Raw genomic sequence first — 22,884 nt, forward strand, 5'->3', positions numbered from 1 at the left:
TTTTGTCTATTAAAAATGAAATGAACCAACATGTCAGGTGACCATGGAGACATCAAAACGTTGGCTCTCACTTGTCTGTTTAGGTGCAGTACTTTTATATGGTTTATCACATTCAGACTAAATGTAGGTGCAAGAAAGTAATGTTGCTATCTTAAAGTGTAGAATGCAGTTACTGTAACAGTTTCTCATTTGTTTGAACCAGTTAACAATAACCTGCAACATGCTGTATGTTGTTGTACCACTGTCCAGTAGTAACCTGCAACATTCAGATTTGTTCATGCCAAGTTGATCTATGTCATTTTCAATTTTTTACGAATTTTTTCGTCAAAAATGATATTTTAACTTCTTCTCAAATACATTTGTACTACTTGGTCAGATTGCTTTGATATCTTGCATGTATATTAATTATATGTAAATTAGATGCATGCTAATTTTGACCTATGCCATATTGGAAATCAGCCCACTCGACTGAAAGTGTATGTAAATAGTTTTCCAAACTTTCAGACTTTTTGTCTGCAAATGACATAGTTTTCATAGGTGATTAAAGATTTGTGTGACATTTTTGACAAAAGTACGATATTATAAAAAAATGATTTTCTTGGAAAAATTCCGGAAATTGCCGAAGTTGTTTATGTATTTCATTACGTCACAACCGGTACGAACTTCAAATATGTCCGATCACATAACATGGGATAGCCATTCTAGTGGAACCATGTCCCACTATTTAGAAGTCAAAGTTGACAATGACAACAATACATGCAGTACTAGCGATGACGAAGATGATGCGGTAGTGGGGGATGCTTGTATTGTACCATTTCTATATGAACCACTACCGAAACCACGACTACAGCCAAACAGCAATCCCCAGCTGCAGACATGCATAATGGTTGTCGACAGACTAAATAATACTGACTGGTAAGTTATGATAATAAAAAGTATATATTTTAAATTAGCAGATGAAGGAACACATTGGGTCGAAATTTCAAAAGTAGTTGTCCCATTGAGATCGTGACACCGTAACAGTAGTACTATTTAGTGGGATTATAATCGACTTACTGACTACCTGACTACACAATGTGTGTACGCTAACATGTGTTTGAACCACAGGCATTTGTTTCCTGAGTTATGTCTCAGAATGTTTCGATCAGAATGCAAAAAAATGTCGATAATATCATTAATATTGACGTATTTAGCCAACTATATATGAAAGCGGTAAAATTACACTTGTTTCTGTGATCGCGCAGGTTCACTCACCGCGAAAGAAGACACAAGGTATGAAAGGCGGCCACCATTAGTACCGTACATAAACATGAACTTTCAACCGGCCGTTGTAGTGGGCAAACATTTCGAACATTTTACCTTCCGTCCCCATGCACGAGGACACAACATGTTATAATTCATGATCGTTTTTTGTGAGTTTGAGAGCTGTGCAGTACTAAGACATCATTGAAAACATTTGGAAACTTATCCTCTGTATATTGAAAAGAAGCAAGCTGATTAGAACTTCCAAATCTTTTGTGAGAAAATCAGTGTAGACTCAATCGTTGACGTCCCCCTCTACCACGCAACGTTCAGGCATGGTTAAAAAAAACATGGACACTGCGATCGTGTTCCGGCTGTGACGCAATTTTCAATTTTTCGTTATTAATATCGTAGTTTTGTCAAAAATGTCATACAAATCTTTAATCACCCATGAAAACTACATCATTTGCAGGCAAAAAGTCGGAAAAATTGGAAACCTGTTTACATACATGTACACTTGAAGTAAACAGCCACTTTTCAAAAGACATTGATGGCTCTATAGAATTGTATGCATTGTGCACCCTCAATGACAAGTGACCAGTATAAATTTGAATAGTGCACCCCTCTACCCACACTACCTTCTACAGAATGGTAGATTCCAGCAAAGTGTGATTCAAGGAAACAAGATGGTGTGCAGATGGAATTGCTGAGGTACTAGGAACGAAAGAAAGGCTTTTAGCCTGAAATGATAGAAGAAGACTTGAATGATGATAACTTAGGTTAGATAGGGTTCATAACACTGTAGTTTATTTACAAATCAACTTTTAATATCTATCGATTAGCCCTCTAAATTTGACCCAGGTAGTACATGATACATGATCCTTCAGTGTTCACTACGCAGTACCGGTAGTGTAGTGCACAAGTTAATATTCATGACATGTCTTGTTGCTAGGCATATTTACATTTTTTCTGAATGTTTATTCAATTGTCTATTAATCCCTGTTGTTATCTTCGCAATATATGTGATCATTTGGTTGTTGCTATGGGTGTGGTCTTGTTGCTAGGCACATTTGCACATATTGGAGTCATGATGGGTGAATGGTTAGCGTGACCGGCTTGGAATCTACAGGTTGCAGGTTCGAGCCCTGTCGCTGCCTGCTGTTTGTTTCTGAGTGGCTAAAGTCCTTGGGCAAGATTTGAACCACGACTGTGCTTCAGTCAACCCAGCTGTATAATTGGGGACCTGGTAGGATGTAGGTTGCAATGTGAAGGCTTTAATCCTATGCGCTGAAATGGCTGCAATGGATTGTATGCTCCCCGGGGAGTTGAGGAAGACTAAAGGGCTGTTGTGCCGTTCTGATCCGAGCCAGGGGTAATAAATTGTAAAGCGCTTTGAGCACGGTGTGGGAAAGCGCTATATAAGAACCCAACATTATTATTATTATTATTATTTGCATACATGCAAATTATGATTACAAGTTATGATTACTGAAATATTATAACTGGATAATCATATGCATTCAGCAAATGAACACCTATACCTAGCATGAATCAGCATGTGGGTAAACATTTTTTAAAAACTGTACAGTTGTGCAACAACACCATTGGCGCTATTTTTTTTATTAGCTGTTGATATTTTTACCTGTTTTCAGATCATCGCATGATGAAATTCGTACACCTTAAGTTAAGTATTCAAGATGGTTGCCATGGAAATAAAAAACATCAGAATGAACTATAGCAGAGAGTCAACACAAATGATCACATATATTGCGAAGATAACAACGGGGATTAATAGACAATTGAATAAACATTCAGAAAATATGTAAATATGCCTAGCAACAAGACATGCCCATAGCAACAGCCAAATGATAATGTATATTGCAAAGATAATATCATACACAAGTGAACAAAAACATACAAAAATGTATGCAAATATATCTTACAACATGACACTTTCTATTATACTACACAACGAATAGACTGGTGTATATTGCCAGAAAAAGGCCACTATCTTATTTCTAGAATTATTATTTTGGGCATATTTGGCCAAAAATGGTGTATTTGGTTAAATTTGTTAGGAAATTGAAATTGAAATTGCCTCAAAATTATTTAAGATCCTTAGTTCAATTTATTCATAATGAAAATTTTCTGGGGTTAAGGCTGTAAGACACTGGAATTATTTATAGCCAACCTCAAAAATCCTTTTTTTGTTATTTTTGTGAATTTCCCTGTCATTATTTTTTCTGAGATTTTGTATAATTTTCATAGAATTTTTGTAAAATGGTGACTATAAAATAAAAATGCAATATTTTTGATCATTCATACTATGTATAGATATTGCTATCGTACTCTGGTTGTTATATATCGGTGACATAACATAGCCATACATTGCAATATTGTAACAGTAGGTCTGTTAATACGATTAGTATCAAGGCGTCACTGTACTAAGAAATTGTTACACTATTTGAAAGTTCGACGTATAGTACGGACCACAGGCATTCAAATCAGTCGGTATGATTTATAAAAAAATTATGTATAGTACATAAATTTCATCATATGAAACCACTAACCACTTTATTACTTCACTAAAAACAAAATTGCGTAAGTGGAAGAGCTGAACAACAAAACCACTTCTACACGTTACAAAAACAAAACCACTTCTACACGTTACAACAACAAAACCACTTCTACACGTTACAAAAACAAAAACAAAAACAGGAACAACGAAAAAACCCAAAAAAAACAGCGGAGCTATAGGATTTTTTTTTATTTTTGGTAAATGAAATAATCCAGTTATTCTGGAACTCTTTATCATGTGAATGAATGACACAATATTACAATGGGATACATACATTTTGTTTCACAGTTAAATTTGATAAGGGATGAGCAAATCTAATTAATAACAATGTAGATGTACCCAAAACAGTATCCTAAGATCGGTACAATGTTTAAATTTAAAATATTGAATAAACTTTGATTGTCATGAGAAGTACACAGTATTTTGATGCAGCTTGTTTGTGAACTACTTAATATTTACAATAGCACGATTGTCTCATGAAAAATGTTGAGAATAACAAGACTAAATTGACATAAGTGTGCACACATCGTCTCTGTTTGCATTGCAATAAGAACAATGGTGAGACGACACAAAACCATTCCACACAATGTATCATCCAGCTGTAGCTAGCTATGCTATTACTGGTCGTAAAATTTGAGTTGCGGATTCGTCAGCTGAATTTGAGCATATTCAGTATAAAACAAATTACAAACTAAATTAAACCTCTTAGATTTATACTGTTTGATCTAATTATATTCTTGAGTTACTTAAAGCGAAATTTGTAGTAGAAATGTGAAAGAAAAACGCTATTTTATGTAATGAAATTTGGGCTATGAATTACTGAATACGATCATCACTTATGTCACAAATGTAAACACATTATCGCCATGTGTGATACATCGTGTGATTTCTCTATTCAACTTGGGCAGTTAGGAATGTTCCTGTACTTGAGGACCAAAAAGAACTGAACATTCTTTCAGAATATGTTAAACAAACGTCTTTTATCGACAATTAATATAAATGTCAAAACCATATTTCTATTGCCTAACCACGTAATTTTACTTCAACCAATGCTTGGCAATATGGTAGTCCTGCTTCCCACATACATGTATGTTGGCTTTTCAATACAGTGCAACCATTTCTAACTTACAATGGTCAGTGAATTGCCTTGGTACTCGATACAACAATAAATCTTGCTAGCAGGTCGATAGTTACAATGTATAAAAGTTGTAGGTAATGATGATTGCGATTTGTGTGCATCAAAATAAACATGGCGGCTATCAGTCAAATTATTATATGTGTGCGGGAAAAGTCAGGGGAACAGCCATTGACTCTTGGTTGGTGAGAATTTTGATTCGCCACTGTGGCGAACGACTTTGATTTTCTTTTCGCCATTCGACTTTTGCTTTCACATTTGCGACTGTGGCGAATGGGTAGCGCGAGCACTGAACCATACATTAGACTGATTTGAGACAGTTTCAGCATATGTGTATATGTACCAGTTTTTAAACAGACACTCAAAGAACCTTACATTTTTTGTGACCACACCAAATAATGTAACCATCTTGATGACATATATAGTCAAAGAAAGCTTGATTACATTAATTATTAATCTGTCTGAAAGTGTCTGAAAGTTTGTCCATATGGTTGGGCAGGAACGTTAGCTTATTAGAGATGGCAGCACAATGTCACACAAACTCAGTTAGTGAATTTTGTTGATTTAGGCCAAACCACCCTCCTCTAAATGAGCATTCACAAATATGACATAGACATGTTTACATACATGTATGAGGCCAAAAAAAATGTTTGGTTCTGGTTACTCAACCCCACCTAGTTTTTTACTGCCAACCCTAAACTTTTTTTGGTCCCCGCTGGACGAAGTCCGGGACGGAGACTTATGGATTGGGTTCCGTGTGTCCGTCCGTCTGTCCGTCCGTCCATCCAAAGCCATTTCTTGGAGATGCCTGGACCAATTTTTTTAGCTCCGCTGTCAGCGAAAGCTGAAAGCGTAGCTTTAGGTATAGGTGGGTATTGAGGTATAGAGAGTAGAGTGAATCATAGGTGTCCGTCAAACTTTTATATTTTTACTATCTACTCCGGAAGTGACAGTCGGAATTCTTCGATATTTGGTGTGCATGTTCCCTGGGGGGAGGCTATTCAGATTTGTTCATGCCAAGTTGATCTGTGCCATTTTCAATTTTTTATGATTTTTTTTCATAAAATGTCATTTTCATCAACTCCTTGAAAACCTCTTATTAGATTGCTTTGATATCTGGCGTGTTGATGCGCAGGGGGTAGCTTACTCAGATTTGTTAATTTCAAGTCAGCACATCCTCATTTTTATTTTTTATGATTTTTTTTTTGTAATTTGAAAAAAAAATGAATATGATAATGAGCATAATGACCGACGCCATATTGGAAATCAGTCGACGAGACTTTAAGTAAACTGCCACTTTTCAAAAGACACTATTGACGTCAAACAAGCAATGTAATATGTGCTATAGTCATAATTCTACGCATTGGGCGACCAAATGACAAGCGTTTGTTCGAAACAGGGTTGTAAACTTCAAATCCAATTCTGCATCCTTCTACATAATCAGCCAGTCCGCAACATCCTCATTTGCATACTCTATCCTGATTCGACCAGAAGCTGTAGGTGACCTCATTTGACCGAGCGATTTTCCACAGCAAGTATCTTGAGTATCAAAACAGGACGTTCTTGGTACTCACTAAAATCACACTTCAGACCCACTATAAAAGTGTGATGTTTTCAGATAACATGTAACTTGTGGTTAATTCTATATTGTCGTGCAATTTGGAATGACAGTGAACCAGAATTCAGACAACTTGCGTAAGGAAGGGCATGCCAGGCATGCGGTTAACGGTTGAAGTTATGGCCGACAGTTCACATGTAAAGTTAAACGACATGAACGTGTCTTGCCTTTCCAAAATGCAAATATTTGGCAAGTAAAAATAATTAAAATAATTACAACTTTAATTTGGCTTCAGACTTTGCATTATGTTTTGCGTATCTTTCCCCGTTTTACATGTAAATCCGAAAAGGTTCTCTCTCATCATGTCATCAGTGTCAGTGATCATACCGCGCGGGGCTGCTTTGAGTACGAGCGAAGTGAGGCATGTTGAGGTATTTTGTTGAGAATTATAAATATTGCGAAATGTCAAGTACAAGGTTTAAATACAATGGAATGATGAAAAAAATGGCAGAGTCTGCTGACAGGCGCCGGTCACAAGAAACACTGTGAATTAAAATATCAGACGATGTATGTATTAATCGCCGACAATCCACCCGTATGCACGAGGGACTAACCCGGAAGCAAGTCGTTGTCAGCCATACGTTACAGTGGTAACATCGTCCGAGAAATCGCTGCGTTCAGAGTGTCATTATTCACAGAATTGTTGTTTTCGAGTGAAAACCCGTCTTGAATTGTATAACTCTAACAAATGAAGACATGTCAAGTTATATTTTGAAAGTTGTATCGCTAGTTTGAGACGATTTTCTCACGTACTATAGTACTATCGAGGCTTACTTGGAAGTAGTAGGACCTTACTCCAGTTCATCGGGAAGTTTAGCCAGTGCGATAATTCTTTCTGGTTTAGTTTACAACACTTTTGATCACGCAGATTTTGTTGTTGTGATGAAAAGAAATTAAAAAAAAGATCATTTCAACCATTTCGTTGTGTTTTCTTTGTGAAAGGTAACCGAACATGAACGAGTGTTACCACTGTAACGTATGGCTGAGAATGACTCTCTTCCGGGTACTTGAGATTGTCGCCGTACGGAAACTAAGATGGCGATTAATACATTTCTTCCCAATATATATCTACCACAACTAGTACAAGTTGAATGTTGTTGACTTTGTAAATTTGTTAGAAAATTGAAATTCAAATTGCCTCAAAATTATTTTAGATCCCTAGTTTATTTCATTCATCATTAAAATTTTCCAGGGTTACAGCTGTAAGACACTGGAATTATTTATAGCCAACCTCAAAATCCTCTTTTTTTCTTTTTCTTGTGTGCATTTCCCAGTCATTTTTTTCTGAGATTTTGTGCAATTTTTCATAACAGTAGATTTTTGTCATAAAATGGTGACTATGGTATAAAAGTACAATACATTACCAACTTCTGTGTAAAATGTGTTTTATAGTGAGACATCATATGAAACCACTAACCACTTTATTGCATCGCTAAAACAAAACTGCATAGTGAAGAGCTGAAGACCTGAACCACTTCTACATGTCACCAAAATAAAAAATTAAATTAAAAAAAAAAACAGCGGAGCTATTCTGACCGATAGGTCGCTTGTTCAAACTTGGTACAGGGGCAACATACAATGACATACAGAAGTACGTCAATTTGTTTCATGATACGATCCGATATGGCTGCCTGGCAGTCATTTTGTTTGCGAATTTTCCATGTCCAAAGCCATAACTCAGACATGCTTGAACAGATCTCATTCAAAGTTTGTATTAGCACAGTGTTCTATGACATACATGTGCATATCCATTTTCGTCGTGATACAATCAGATATGGCTGATTTTGTTGGCACAGTTTTCATGTCCAAAGCCATACATGTAACTCAGACATGCTTGAACAGGTCGTCCCCCCCCCCATACCCGACCCATCCTTTATTGTTGAATGGTTTATTCCACCATGTCATCTTGAAGAGTAGGCATGTCCCATGTCCAACGAGGAGACACAACATGAGTAGGCATGTTCCATGTCCAACTAGCAGACACAACATATCTAAGTCTGTTTGATTTAGGTTCACAAGTGTTGTTGCGTGATCAGAGTAGAGATATTAAGAAAATGACAACATAAACTGCCAGTTCCTTAAAATCTAATCATAGCGGGGACTATGTCATTCTCAATGACTTGTTTTACTTGTTCAAGAAAAAAAATAAAATCATGAAAATTGGGAAGTCTCACAAGAAATAGTGGATGCAGAAACTGACATCAACTTAAAAAGACAATATAAAACTATTCTTCCAATCTGTAATGGCTATACATCTGATGAGAAGAAACCAATAATACAGAGACCATATGGAAAACAACGGAAAACATAACTACCTGAACTAGACACTCGCATCAGAAAAAAATATGAAAAAAATTAAATAAAAAATCTACCTACCCCACCTAATCTAAAATTGAGTGTAATCAGAACCACACAATTTTTGTTGTTGTTAGGCCTGATGTAAACCATTGTGAAAAGTGTAGCGGTTCCACCCTTATGATAAATACAGTGTAAAAACATAGTGAACACATTAAAATACCCAGGACCGTATATCACTGTAAATTTTAATTAATTTATCAACATCTCAGTAGTAAAGACAGAATGTGTTATCATTGAACGTGTGAAAGTGTTTGAAATTTTGTTAGAAGTGTGAAAATGAAGTTCAGCATGCAATCACACTGATGCCAGACCCCCCAGGGCCTAAATGGAAAAAGTTCATATTAAGCTTGTGTGACATCATTTGTGGGATTGTCTCTAAGTTCATCAATCAGCTGTTCTCTGAAATTAAAAATACTGTGAGTGAACAAGCTAGGAAGATCTCTATTGGTTAACACATATACTTCTGGTCATGGAGTTGGCTTCTGTTGTATAGATAACAATTCAGAACTCTACCATCATGTATACATGTACAATGTATGTGCTATATTCCAAAATGCTTGACTTGGACTATGAAAAATCTGCATATGTCTAGCCATATTGGGGAGGTCTCTTTCCAATGTCTATGGTCTATAATAGAGTTACTGCACTTTTTTCATGATGACAAATTTGCATTAATTTTGTCAAACTCCAAAATGCTCAGCTTTCAAGATGGGGTGTTTGTTCATTACATGTGATTATCACATAATCATCTCCTACAGTATTTATAATAGCAATTGTAAATAATGTGAGATCTCATTTTCTAATTGTTCAGATCACACTCCTTTGTTTACTTTGTGTCTGTTCTTACAATGACAGTAAAATGTCAATATTTTTCATTGATTTGAAAGCCCATTATTATGATGTCACTTTCTTCATTGTCTTACAGAATTCTTATAAAGCCAGGGAAGTTTTGTTTTTGTAAGTATTATTTAAATTCGTTAATTACAGTCTTTGTGCATCACGACAGGTCATCAGGGAACTTTTTTCAGTTTATTTTCTAAGGGAGACACTACATTGCTTGAATATTATATCTGTAGGAGTGCTAAATATATATCATTTCATCATTTGACATGGGACTTCTGACACATACAGTAAATGTCTGAAATGATATGAAGAGAATTTGATAGCAGAATTCTCTCAAATCCTCTTTCATAGGAGTATTTATTACATAATTCATTATTGATATAGATGTGCAAACATTTCTTGTAGTCTTGTATATCAGGTTACAGGTACGTCATGAGGGAAACCTTTAAGTTGATTTCCCAAAGGAGAATATAATTGCTTGATCTTTCATACCAATTGATGATATAACTGCTGTCATCAGATAGTCTTGCTGCTAGACATTCAGGCTTTCTTTCGATACTATAAGTGAACGAAGTTCGCAGTGAGTGCTTGCCCAAACAGTCTAGCAAATGTCATTTTCAGACCAGACATTCCATTGAGATTACGTTAAGCGGTGGGTTGGGCCATGTATACATATATATACTTTAATATATTCAATCTCTGCATGCAGATATTGACAAACACATGTTACGTCATTACTACATGTATGTCTTATCGGTTTATGGTAATTGTGAGTATGTAGACGTTGTCATTCACACATTTCAGTTAATACATTGGTGGTTATTTTTCAAACCCCTCCTTAAGGTGAATATGCATGAAAATTTAGCTATTGTCCTCTGTTTGTGCTTGTTGCTAATGCGGTTCTCTGATTGGCAGTTATTTATATCCTGATGACATTTGCTAGACCTTGGATGTTCCTTCCCCGATAGCGGTGTTCGGTCGTGTGTCATATTTTATCGGAAGAACATCCGAGGTCTAGCAGATAGACTTAGGTCATCAGACTGTGGACAAACAGAATTAAGCTATTACAAATAAGGAAAGTAAACAAATGGATTGGATTAATAACTTTTTGGCACAGCATGTTGGAACAGCAGAGGCTTGTGGTACATTTCATGGTTTGATAGGCTTGTGGTACATTTCATGGTTTGATAGGCTTGTGGTACATTTCATGGTTTGATAAGAATAGTTTCATGGCCTCTTTATGTGTGCATGAAATGCCAGGGGAACTTCTAATTTGTTTGTGAACATGAACTATAATGAAAAGATGCCATAGAGCTGTCCTTATCAATGTAATGTAACATGCTGTGCCAAGTGTCATTAATCTAATTCTGAATCAGTTGTTTACTTTACCTGACTGTAACAGGTTCCAGTTATCCATGGTTTTATGTCAGCAGTTGTAAAATAGTATTGCTGTCATAGCAGATTTACATCCAATCTTTTGATGGATGCTAATAATGGTTTTATTTTTTTGGATCAATTTTTTGACATATTACACTTTACAGTAATTGGCCAAATATAATGAAGCCAATACATAGAAGACTAAGTAGTAGAATGTTTTGTTATTACGATGCCTTATTATTATGATAGACTTGGACACCCAATATAATGATCTCTCATTATTCAATCAACAACAAATGAAATATGCTTAAAAATGTATGAAAATAATTAATTATCATTCAAATTCCTCATTGAAAGTAAAAGCTATATCAATAAACTTCAAAGGACAGGTGTGCACTATTAGGGTTGTTATATGTACCAAATTATATGAAATTGTAAGCTTGCATTCATATGATAAAGCCTACTTACCGAATGTCATTAATTATGCAAATTATTCCTTTAAACTGTAAGCTACACCAGCAAACTTTATAGGAACTATGCGCTTTGTTATGGTTAACGTATAATAGCCTAATTACTAAAAACCAAATGCAAATAGCTAATTTATGTTCATTGGATGTAAATCTATAATCATGTGCAGTCCTTGCCATTAGCATATGGAAGATGTGTAGCAAGATTCATGAGAATCCATGCAATAGTTTTTTTAGCACAACTGAACTACAATGTAGGTTCAGTAGTGCTATACATAAATAGGCATCGAGTGGTGTCTGTTTGTCTGTTTGTCTGTATGTGTGTGGACAACTTAAACTCAAAAACTGCCAACCCGATTGCCTTGGTATTTGGTTCGGAAGTTGTTCAAATGAAAATGATCGCATCACAGGTGTGTGATTTGGGTCAAAAATGTGATTTTTGGTAAAAAAAACCCTTAAACTCAGAAACTGCTGGGCAGATTGGTGCGAAATTTACTGGGAATATTCTTAAGGGGGTGTAAAGTAAGATTTGTTCATGATATGATGATTCCATCAGTTATATGCAAATTAGGGCTAAAAATGTGTCTTTTTGGTCAAAAATCAATAATTCCAAAACTACTGAGCAGATTGGGCTGAAATTTATTGGGAATGCATCTGTGGATGTATATATGAAAAAATATTAAGGATACAATGATGTCATGAGTGATATGCAAATTAGGTCTAAAAATGTGAATTTTGGTCAAAAACTTATATCTCACAAAGTACATGGTCAGTGAGACTGAAACTTGTTGATATGTTTCTAGAAGTGTTATTATGCACATTTTCTTCAAAATGTTTTGACACAATTGGTCCTAGCAGCCATGACCACACCCTAGCAACAACCAATTGGCAGTATATTTTGGTCAAATAATAACATCATCTGGTAGGCAAGTGAATAAACATTCAAAAAATGTTTGCAAATATTCCTAGCAACCATAACCATGTCCATAGCAACAGCCAAACGGTCGTGTATTTCACAAAAATAACACCAGGGATTAATAGACAATTGAATAAACATTCAAAAATGTATGTAAATGTGCCTAGCAACAAGACCACACCCATAGCAACAGCCAAATAATCATGTATATTGTAAAGATAACAGGAATTGAGAGATAAATGAAAAACATTCAAAAAATGTATGCAAATATGCCTAGCAACAAGATCACACCCATAGCAACAGCCAATGATCACATATATTGCAAAGATAACGAGGATTAATAGAGAAATGAATAACATTTAAAAATGTATGCAAATATGCCAAACAACAAGACCATGCTCATAGCAACAGCCAAATGATCACGTATATTGCATAGATAATATCAGGAATTCATACACAAGTGAACAAAAACATACAAAAATGTATGCAAATATATCTAACATGATGACCACACCCATAGCAACAGCCAAAGGATAGCATATATCGCAAAGACAGCAACATGGTTGGATAGGCAACTGGATAGTCATTCAGCAAATGAACACCTATTGTTAGCATGGACTATCATATGGATAAACATTTTTAAAAAAATTACAGTTGTGCTACAACGCCATTGGCGGTATTTTTTAGATATCTTGTCCACAGACAGAGAGACAGACCTACATTGTACATACCTACATACATACATACAATGTTGTACACACACACACACACACACACACACACACACACACACACACACACACACGCACACACACACACACACACACACACACACACACATATGAACACAATATAGCACTCCATTATGGGAGGTAAAAATGAGAACTGTCACCAAAGCTTACTGATGATATGTTGGCAAAGCAGGTGATGGCGATACATACTGAATGCCCAATACAACATTTTAAACCACCACTTCTATCACTTTCAATTTCAGAAAACAGTCTACTATTCCATCAACAGACCCCACCACCCCCTTATCTTATTGTTGGTTGAAAATCATTTTGAGCATATTTACACAATGATGTTTACTGAGTGATGTTTACTTAATGATGATTACACAATGATGATTACTTAATGATGTTAATACTTTTATTTTTCAGCTACATTTGAGAAATATGAATTTGAAGCAGTAGACCCACCATCAATACCATCACAATATGCTAGTCTTATACCAACATCCGTACCAGATACTGTACTTGCAAGTTTAATATGCAACTATACGAGTTGTCCAGAGCTGGCTTTCTATCCCAAATCCCCATTGAGTAAGTAATGTCAACTAATTCCAGTGTATATTCCAGATATAGAGAGATATAGATTTTGCAAAACGAGGGCTAAAATTTGGTCATGGTTGCTGATCATAAAGTACAATACATTGTAAAGTATGAAGCTGTTAATAACATTATCACATGTATATAAAAAAGAATTTTCCATCCATAAAACTTTGCCCACAACAGGCAGCTCAAAATCGTCTTGATTATTTTTTATTCAACTTTTCAATTTTTACCTTTCCTAAAAACAACACAGCTACAAGTTTAATGGCAGAAGTGGGAAGCACAATTGGATTACCATTGTCAACTATTGCATTCACATCAGAGGAAGAATTGGCCAAAACGGCATCTGTGAATGAAGATTCCTACTATGCTGGTAAGTTGAATGAATAAAATTGTAGAGTCATGTTGATCAAATGGTTGGAGTGACTGGCAGGCTCAAACCTTTCATTTGTTTCTGAATGGCTAAAAAACCCTGAAGCAAAGTTTGAATCAGAATTACTGTGCTTATAAGTTAAAGTCAACCCTGGTAGGACAGAGGTTGCTATGGAAACCATTTAATCCAATGTGTTTACAAAGGCTTCAATGTATGGTATGCTCCTCTGAGAGTTGGGGAAGTTATATACATATAGGGGTGGTGTGTTGATATAGGTCCATGCCTGGGCTAATATACAATGTACTTGTACAGCATGCATTGTGATAGTGATAATTCCATTGTGGAAGGCACTTAATAAATGTGTACTGTTATAAATCTCTAAGCCCCAGTAGGATGTGTGTAGCAAGGACAAGGAAAATGTAATGCCATCTGACAATATCCAGAACCTCCAACAGTTTCTGATCAAGAAATGGGATAGTAACACCATTGAGAAGATTTGAAAGACTAGTTGATTATTAACACATCAATATTGTATAAGAGATGTCACAAATGTACAATGTTGGCCCACTACTAGGTACGAAAGTACTGGAATCTGCCCATACATGTACATGTATGTAGTCATGGCTCTTTTCAGAGCAACCAATTCTTCCTTCCAATCAGTTTTAACACAATACATATTGTAATACATGTATGTACAAATTCAGGGGAGGGGTGGTGGACTGTTATTAGAGAGAATTTCATGACGTTATATTTTGTTATGCCACAGGTGTGGTATTTGGTGTGTCAGCCTCTGATACAAGTTGGCCAAGTCAGGTCAGTTACAGTATAAGGATTTCACACAAATTTGGTAGTGGTGAGGAAAGTTTCCACACAGATCGCCAATATCCATTCTTTCAAGTGGCTGGACCTCGTACAGAAGAGTAAGTACCTGTATTATTTTAAACACAATTCAACTGTTCAGTGCATATCATATTAAGTGTTATAGATATTAACTTCTTGTAAGTAGACTTGTAATATTGCATAATTTGAATGTGTGTGTGTGTGTGTGTGTGTGTGTGTGTGTGTGTGTGTGTGTGTGTGTGTGTGTGTGTGTGTGTGTGTGTCAGAATCAACTCAGCCAATTTGCCCTTTCAATTTGATACTTTGGTTTTTATAGCCCAAAGAAGGCAATGATTATGTGTAAGGCTGCAAACAAACTTTATTAAATGTTTAATAGAAACCACAGTAAACCCTTAAACTAATTTTGATAGTAATTCTGTAGGTTGTGTTTGACCAAAACACATGATTTTAAGTCAGCCAGGAAATACAGATAGAAAAATTATAACCCTAACAACTGCACTACTGTGTATGTACATCATTGAACAGGCAAAGTTGCAGTACTTTATTCCATACTTTTTAGCACAACTGAACTGATAAGGTTCAGTAGTGCTATAGGCATGGCGAAGTGTCTGTCTGTCTGTCTCTGTGGATGTGTGTGTGTGTGTGTATGTGTAAACAACTTCAAGTAAAAAACTGCTGAAGCGATTGCCATGACATTTGGTGGGTATATTACCTTGGGTGTTACGCTGGGAAATTATTCAAATCAAAATGATCTTACCCCCAGTTTGTGATGTAGGTAAAAAAATGTGATTTTTGGTCAAAAAACTTAAACTCAGAAATTACTGGGCAGATCAGTCTGAAATTTGATGGGAACATCCTTTAAAGTTTAAGTTAGTGTTGTTTAGATTAAAGGCATAACTGCCTGGTGCTTGGCACCCTATTTTGCATATATGACTCTATGTTTTGGAGATGGAGAACTTGTGGTGACGCACTGGCAAGTAATCACCAAAATATAAACATTCCCTATCAGGGTTGTTCACATGTAAATGGCACATATTTGAATAATCCTGAGTGACACACAATCTAAACAGCTGTTTCAGGAGAATTTGTCTCATTTTGAAAGGTTTTTAGTCGCGACGGGGACTTATGGAATGGATTGCGTCCGTCCATGCGTCTGTCCGTCCGTAGGTCCGTCGGTCCGTCCAGAGCCGTTTCTTGGAGATGCCTGGGCTGATTTTTTTTCAAACTTGGTACAGGCCAACATACAATGGCATACATATGCACGTCAATTTCTTTCATGATACGATCCAATATGGCCGCCTAGCAGCCATTTTGTTTGCGAATTTTCCCTATCCAAAGCCATTACTCAGACATGCTTGAACAGATCTCATTCAAAGTTGGTATTAGGACAGTGTTCTATGACATACCTGTGCATATCCATTTTCATCGTGATACAATCCGATATGGCTGCTTGGCAGCCATTTTGTTGATGCAGTTTTCATGTCCAAAGCCATAACTCAGACATGCTTGAACAGGTCCCCCCCACCGTACCGGACCCATCCTTTATTGTTGAATGGTTTATTCCATCACGTCATCTTGAAAAGTAGGCATGTCCCATGTCCAATGAGGAGACACAACATGAGTAGGCATGTTCCATGTCCAACAAGCAGACACAACATATCTAAGTCTGTTTGATTTATGTTCACAAGTGTTGTGTGATTAGAGTAGTGCATGTAAGTAATTGGCCCAAAACTGACCAAGTACGGGCAGAGTTACGAGCTCGCAAGTCTCAAGTACGAGTGACGTCTGAACGAATATATACGGGTGACGTAACGAGCTCATAAGTCTGAAATACGAGTGACGTAGATTATCCAAACGCTTACGGGGACATGCATTTAGTTCGGATATGCGGTCAGTTCGGATATGCGATCTGCATCGTGATGTGACGGGCTCATACAGAATGAACATACACATACGCTGCATATCACACTTACACATGTTACATGCACTCTCAGACAAATGAGACGTACCATACTACATAGAAACCTTTTTAATGAATTGTATTTATTTAATACTAAAACTAAATAAAGAGTTGACTATAATAGGAAAACGAATTGAATATGTGTAGAAGAAATTAAAAAAACGTATTTACAAGAAAGACGACGACGTGGTGGACAGCTGATAAGAACACATTGTTGTCATGGTTGCATCTATAAATAGTGTTTACTGACATGTAAATGTAATCAAATTGTATCAATGTGTATAAAACGATGTGTCCGCAATTTAGCCACTCAATGAGAAAGAAAATAAAGTTCAGAAAAACGAAGTCAGGGGTTTCTGTTTCATTGCACGGCTGTCTGCTGCTTTTCTGTGTAAACTACGGAGCAATAACAACTGGGTAGGTTCACAATCAGGCTGTGACTCTAGCCATAACAAACACGGAGAAAGCATAGCTGCCGCTTCGCCGTGCAATGGTACTGGTTCACATGGGACATCGTTTTCGACTTTATCTTAAGTTTCACGATCGAGTGAGGATTCCTTGCTAGACATTGCAGATTTATAGGTAGGCCGAAGCTGAAAAAGTTTTACACCTTTGAAAATCTTTATTGGAAAAAGAAACGAAACTCCTTTCACTTCTGACCGACAATCATCTTTTCGGTATCACAGTCAATCATCAATGGTTGCGTTACATCTCATGCCGACAAGTTGTTTGAAAGTCGCCACTATAGTCAGAGTGTGACATGCCGTTCTCACCATTTCACAATCATTTCAAATCTTTTATGAATCATACAAAAGAACGAGGCGGTCAATAGGAGAACAACTTTATTGAGATGTTATTGAAGGTGTGATCGTTCCAACGCACTCGATGTAGTCGTCTTTTGTTTTACCGTACATCATTAACATCACGTCATTCAAGTGGTGGACAGTGATTGTTTACAAACAATACACACTGTAGCTCCAAGACAAACCGCGCTCATTCACAAGTCGATCGTCATTCATCAAACTTCAAATTTTTACCGAAACATTACTTTGATATCAGAACAATAGATTTTTTCGGGGACACGTAGTCAGTTCGGATGACCGGTCACATCCAAACTAAAAGAATTGAAGTATTCATCTTGTCCCTTACATGTGTTGTGTGATTTTCATCCATCAGTTTGTATGGTGACCGATTTTTACGGATTCAGAGGGCTATTGATGCTGCCTTAATCACAACCTTATCGACAGATTATGGTTCAACCGATGATATTTCCAATGTTACATTCAACATGAGGGTAAGGTTTCTGACACAACTATTTATAGTGATGAAGATCATGCTCATGGCAACAGTCAAATGCAAGAATGAGTGTCATATGTTGAGATAACAATAGTGAGTGTTAGTCAAGTGAATAAACGCAAATGGGCACAGCAGCTATTGCCATGAACATAGTGACAGCAGTGAGATGTATACTGTCAAGTGAATAAACCCAAATGTGCATAGCAACCATGGCCATGTCCATAGCAACAATCAAGGAACTGTATCTTTCTCATATTTGAACAATATTGTGTTACAAAACTGATGGTATGTGTTTGTTTTGTACAGCAATATCCATATCCAAAGTGGACAGAGGATGGTTTTATCCCAATTATATCAGGCACATTACCTCTCCTTTTGTGTTTGGCATTTATCTATACGGCTGGTGTTATTGTCAAGGTACGTATTTGACACTATATTGGAATACACACATCAGTTATAAATGGCAAGCTTATAAAGCTGGGATGAAACCCTGGCCATCCAATTTAAGAAAGGAGACCCCACATATAGTTTTTTTCAGTAGCTGTCTTGATGAAGCCTCTGTGCAAATTGCGCATTAAAACACCCACACACAAAAAAAGCAAGATACACAGAAAAGAGAAAAGTATACCTCAGATGTATGCCTCAGAAGTAAAATGATTAAGCAATATACAAGTTTTGACCAGTAAACGAGTGCATATTGAGTTCTTTGTTGAAAACTGAGTGTGTGTGGGTAACATGAACCCAGGCCATATTCAGTGTGTGCGTGTAACATGAACCCAGGCCATATTCAGTGTGTGCGTGTATCATGAACCCAGGCCATATTCAGTGTGTGTGTGTAAGATGAACCCAGGCCATATTCAGTGTGTGCATGTAACATGAACCCAGGCCATTTTCAGTGTGTGGCATGCGTGTATCATGAACCCAGGCCATATTCAGTGTGTGTGTGTAAGATGAACCCAGGCCATATTCAGTGTGTGCGTGTAACATGAACCCAGGCCATATTCAGTGTGTGCGTGTATCATGAACCCAGGCCATATTCAGTGTGTGCGTGTAACATGAACCCAGGCCATATTCAGTGTGTGCGTGTAACATGAACCCAGGCCATATTCAGTGTGTGCGTGTATCATGAACCCAGGCCATATTCAGTGTGTGCGTGTAACATGAACCCAGGTCATATTCAGTGTGTGCGTGTATCATGAACCCAGGCCATATTCAGTGTGTGCGTGTATCATGAACCACCCAGGCCATATTCAGTGTGTGCGTGTAACATGAACCCAGGCCATATTCAGTGTGTGTGCGTGTATGATATGAACCTAGGCCATATTCAGTGTGTGTGTGTATATGATATGAACCCAGGCCATATTCAGTGTGTGTGTATATGATATGAACCCAGGTCATATTCAGTGTGTGTGTGTATATGATATGAACCTAGGCCATATTCAGTGTGTGCATGTATGATGAACCCAGGTCATGCAGTGTGTGTGTGAGTGTATGATATGAACCCAGGCCATATTCAGTGTGTGTGTGTATGATGAACCCAGGTCATGCATGGGCATCATGGAACAATAAAGCTAAGATTATGGATATTTATAATCTAATAACAATAGTATGTAATACAAATACGCGTAAACATGTGCCTGAAACTGACAGGTATGAAGCTTGAAGTGAGCGGACGATTGTGACTATTATTGCAATAAAGCTTACTGGTGTGTATTTTCAGTGTTAACCTCCTTCCTTTGATGTAATAATCTTCAGATTCAACGAGAATATCAATACAAACACTTGAAACCCCAGAAAACCTAGTCTTTCTCACTGTAGAATTAGAACAACACCATGACCCCGTACCACCGCCGTAACGTTACACGGTAGCTTCCTGGTTTACCTTACATCGACGTTGGTGGCGCACTTTAAAAATGAAGCGCGAGCGCGAGCAGACGATTGATCGATATTTTGTTGCGTTGCTAGGAAGGCCGAGGAAGCGCTCTCATATTCATATGTGCAGAGAAGGTTACATGAGTGAGCGCGTCCGCGCCCTTAGCAACCAATTGCAACAATGTATCATTCGACACTCTCGCTACAGAAGTGAGCCACCAACGTTCATTTTGACACGATATATTTCTCGAACCCACACATCACATGCATTACACATAAATCTACATCTACAATAGGAAAAGACTGGAATTTTTTTGTTTCGTTTTCAAATTCTATTTTCATTTTGTTATTTTATATATTCACAATCTTAGCTTTATTGGGTGTGCAGAGAAGGTTACATGAGTGAGCGCGTCCGCGCCCTTAGCAACCAATTGCAACAATGTATCATTCGACACTCTCGCTACAGAAGTGAGCCACCAACGTTCATTTTGACACGATATATTTCTCGAACCCACACATCACATGCATTACACATAAATCTACATCTACAATAGGAAAAGACTGGAATTTTTTTGTTTCGTTTTCAAATTCTATTTGCATTTTGTTATTTTATATATTCACAATCTTAGCTTTATTGTGCCATGATGCCCATGGGTCATGCAGTGTGTGTGTGTGTGTATGATATGAACCCAGGCCATATTCAGTGTGTGTGTGTGCGTGTATGATATGAACCCAGGCCATATTCAGTGTGTGTGTGTGTGATATGAACCCAGGCCATATTCAGTGTGTGTGTGTATGATATAATAATAATAATAATAATAATAATAATTAATTCTTATCAGCGCATTATGCAACAGCCTCAATGCACTTAACAAAACTGAGAAGAAAAAAAAAACCCCAAAAAACAAAAAAACAAAAACCTTGATTTGCATAGAAATCAAAACCAAAACCAAAAACTTGACGTTCACTATTGATTACTATTAAAAGTACAATATGTCCTGAACGTTTGTAGACAAGAGTATGGCACAAACTTAATTTGAAAAAAAAAACCCAAAAAACCCAAAACAAAAAACCAAAACAAAAAAAAAACAAAACTTGAAATTCACTAAAAAACAAAACTTATTGATTACTGCTTATAAAAGTATAGTATGTTCTAAAAGTTTGTAAACAAGTATGTCTTTAGTTGGGACTTGAATGTTTCGATCGATACCGCTCTCCTAATGTGAATTGGGAGAGAGTTCCATAACTTAGGACCGGCAACAGAGAAGGCGCGATCTCCGTACGTGGTAGTTGCAACACGTGGAATGGCAAGTGTAAGATAAGTACTAGAACGTAGGGCATGTGTTGGCTTGTGTATGGGTATTAGTTCAATGATGTAGGATGGTGACAGTTTGTTGACAGCCTTGTAGGTGACGAGCAAGATTTTGTATACAATACGTTGACGTACAGGTAACCAATGAAGATTATGTAATACTGGTGAGACATGATCATATTTGCGTAGTTTGGCAACAAGTCTAGCAGCTGTGTTCTGCACACGTTGAAGTTTGTTGATCTCTTTGTCTGGTAATCCATAGAGGATGGAATTGCAATAATCCAGCCTAGAGGTAACAAATGCATGGATTAGTCTTTCGGTGCTGGTATTGTCGAGGTACTTTCTAATTTGGCCGATCTTTCGAATGGCTAGGGATGCTGCTCTGCAGATGTTATTTACATGACAAGTCATTCTAAGTTCTGAGTCAAGTATAACCCCAAGGTCACGTGTTGTGGATGATGATGATGATGATGATGTGGATGATGATATGAACCCACTGGGCCATATTCAGTGTGTGCGTGTATGATATGAACCTAGGCCATATTCAGTGTGTGCATGTATGATATGAACCCAGGCCATATTCAGTGTGTGTGTGTATGATATGAACCCAGGCCATATTCAGTGTGTGCATGTATGATATGAACCCAGGCCATATTCAGTGTGTGTGTGTATGATATGAACCCAGGCCATATTCAGTGTGTGTGTGTATGATATGAACCCAGGCCATATTCAGTGTGTGTGTGTGTATGATATGAACCCAGGTCATATTCAGTGTGTGTGTGTATGATATGAGCCTAGGCCATATTCAGTGTGTGTGTGTATGGTATGAACCCAGGCCATATTCAGTGTGTGCATGTATGATATGAACCTAGGCCATATTCAGTGTGTGCATGTATGATATGAACCTAGGCCATATTCAGTGTGTGCATGCATGTATGATATGAACCTGTCATATTCAGTGTGTGTGTGTGTGTGTGTATGATATGAACCCTGGCCATATTCAGTGTGTGTGTGTGTATGATATGAACCCAGGCCATATTCAGTGTGTGTGTGTGTGTGTGTGTGTGTGTGTGTGTGATATGAACCCAGGCCATATTCAGTGTGTGTGTGTATGATATGAACCCAGGCCATATTCAGTGTGTGTGTGTATGATATGAACCCAGGCCATATTCAGTGTGTGTGTGTGTGTGTATGATATGAACCCAGGCCATATTCAGTGTGTGTGTGTATGATATGAACCCAGGCCATATTCAGTGTGTGCATGTATGATATGAACCCAGGCCATATTCAGTGTGTGTGTGTGTGTGTGTGTGTGTATGATATGAACCCAGGCCATATTCAGTGTGTGTGTGTGTGTGTGTGTGTA

The 22,884-nt window shown here is 37.2% G+C and overlaps 1 protein-coding gene across 1 annotated transcript in view; it reads left to right on the top strand.

Moving 5' to 3' along the window:
• The window catches only part of LOC144438205 (phospholipid-transporting ATPase ABCA3-like), a 136,359-nt gene that overhangs the window by 9,182 nt on the left and 104,293 nt on the right, over nucleotides 1-22,884 (top strand). Inside the window, exons 4-9 of the mRNA XM_078127249.1 lie at nucleotides 9,857-9,888; nucleotides 13,695-13,856; nucleotides 14,119-14,238; nucleotides 15,005-15,158; nucleotides 18,215-18,332; nucleotides 18,641-18,751. Of these exons, the coding sequence (XP_077983375.1) occupies nucleotides 9,857-9,888; nucleotides 13,695-13,856; nucleotides 14,119-14,238; nucleotides 15,005-15,158; nucleotides 18,215-18,332; nucleotides 18,641-18,751 (697 nt within the window). The remainder of the gene's footprint in view (nucleotides 1-9,856; nucleotides 9,889-13,694; nucleotides 13,857-14,118; nucleotides 14,239-15,004; nucleotides 15,159-18,214; nucleotides 18,333-18,640; nucleotides 18,752-22,884) is intronic.

The sequence above is a fragment of the Glandiceps talaboti genome, chromosome 7, assembly GCF_964340395.1.
Source record: "Glandiceps talaboti chromosome 7, keGlaTala1.1, whole genome shotgun sequence".
Taxonomy (NCBI): Eukaryota; Metazoa; Hemichordata; class Enteropneusta; family Spengelidae; genus Glandiceps; species Glandiceps talaboti.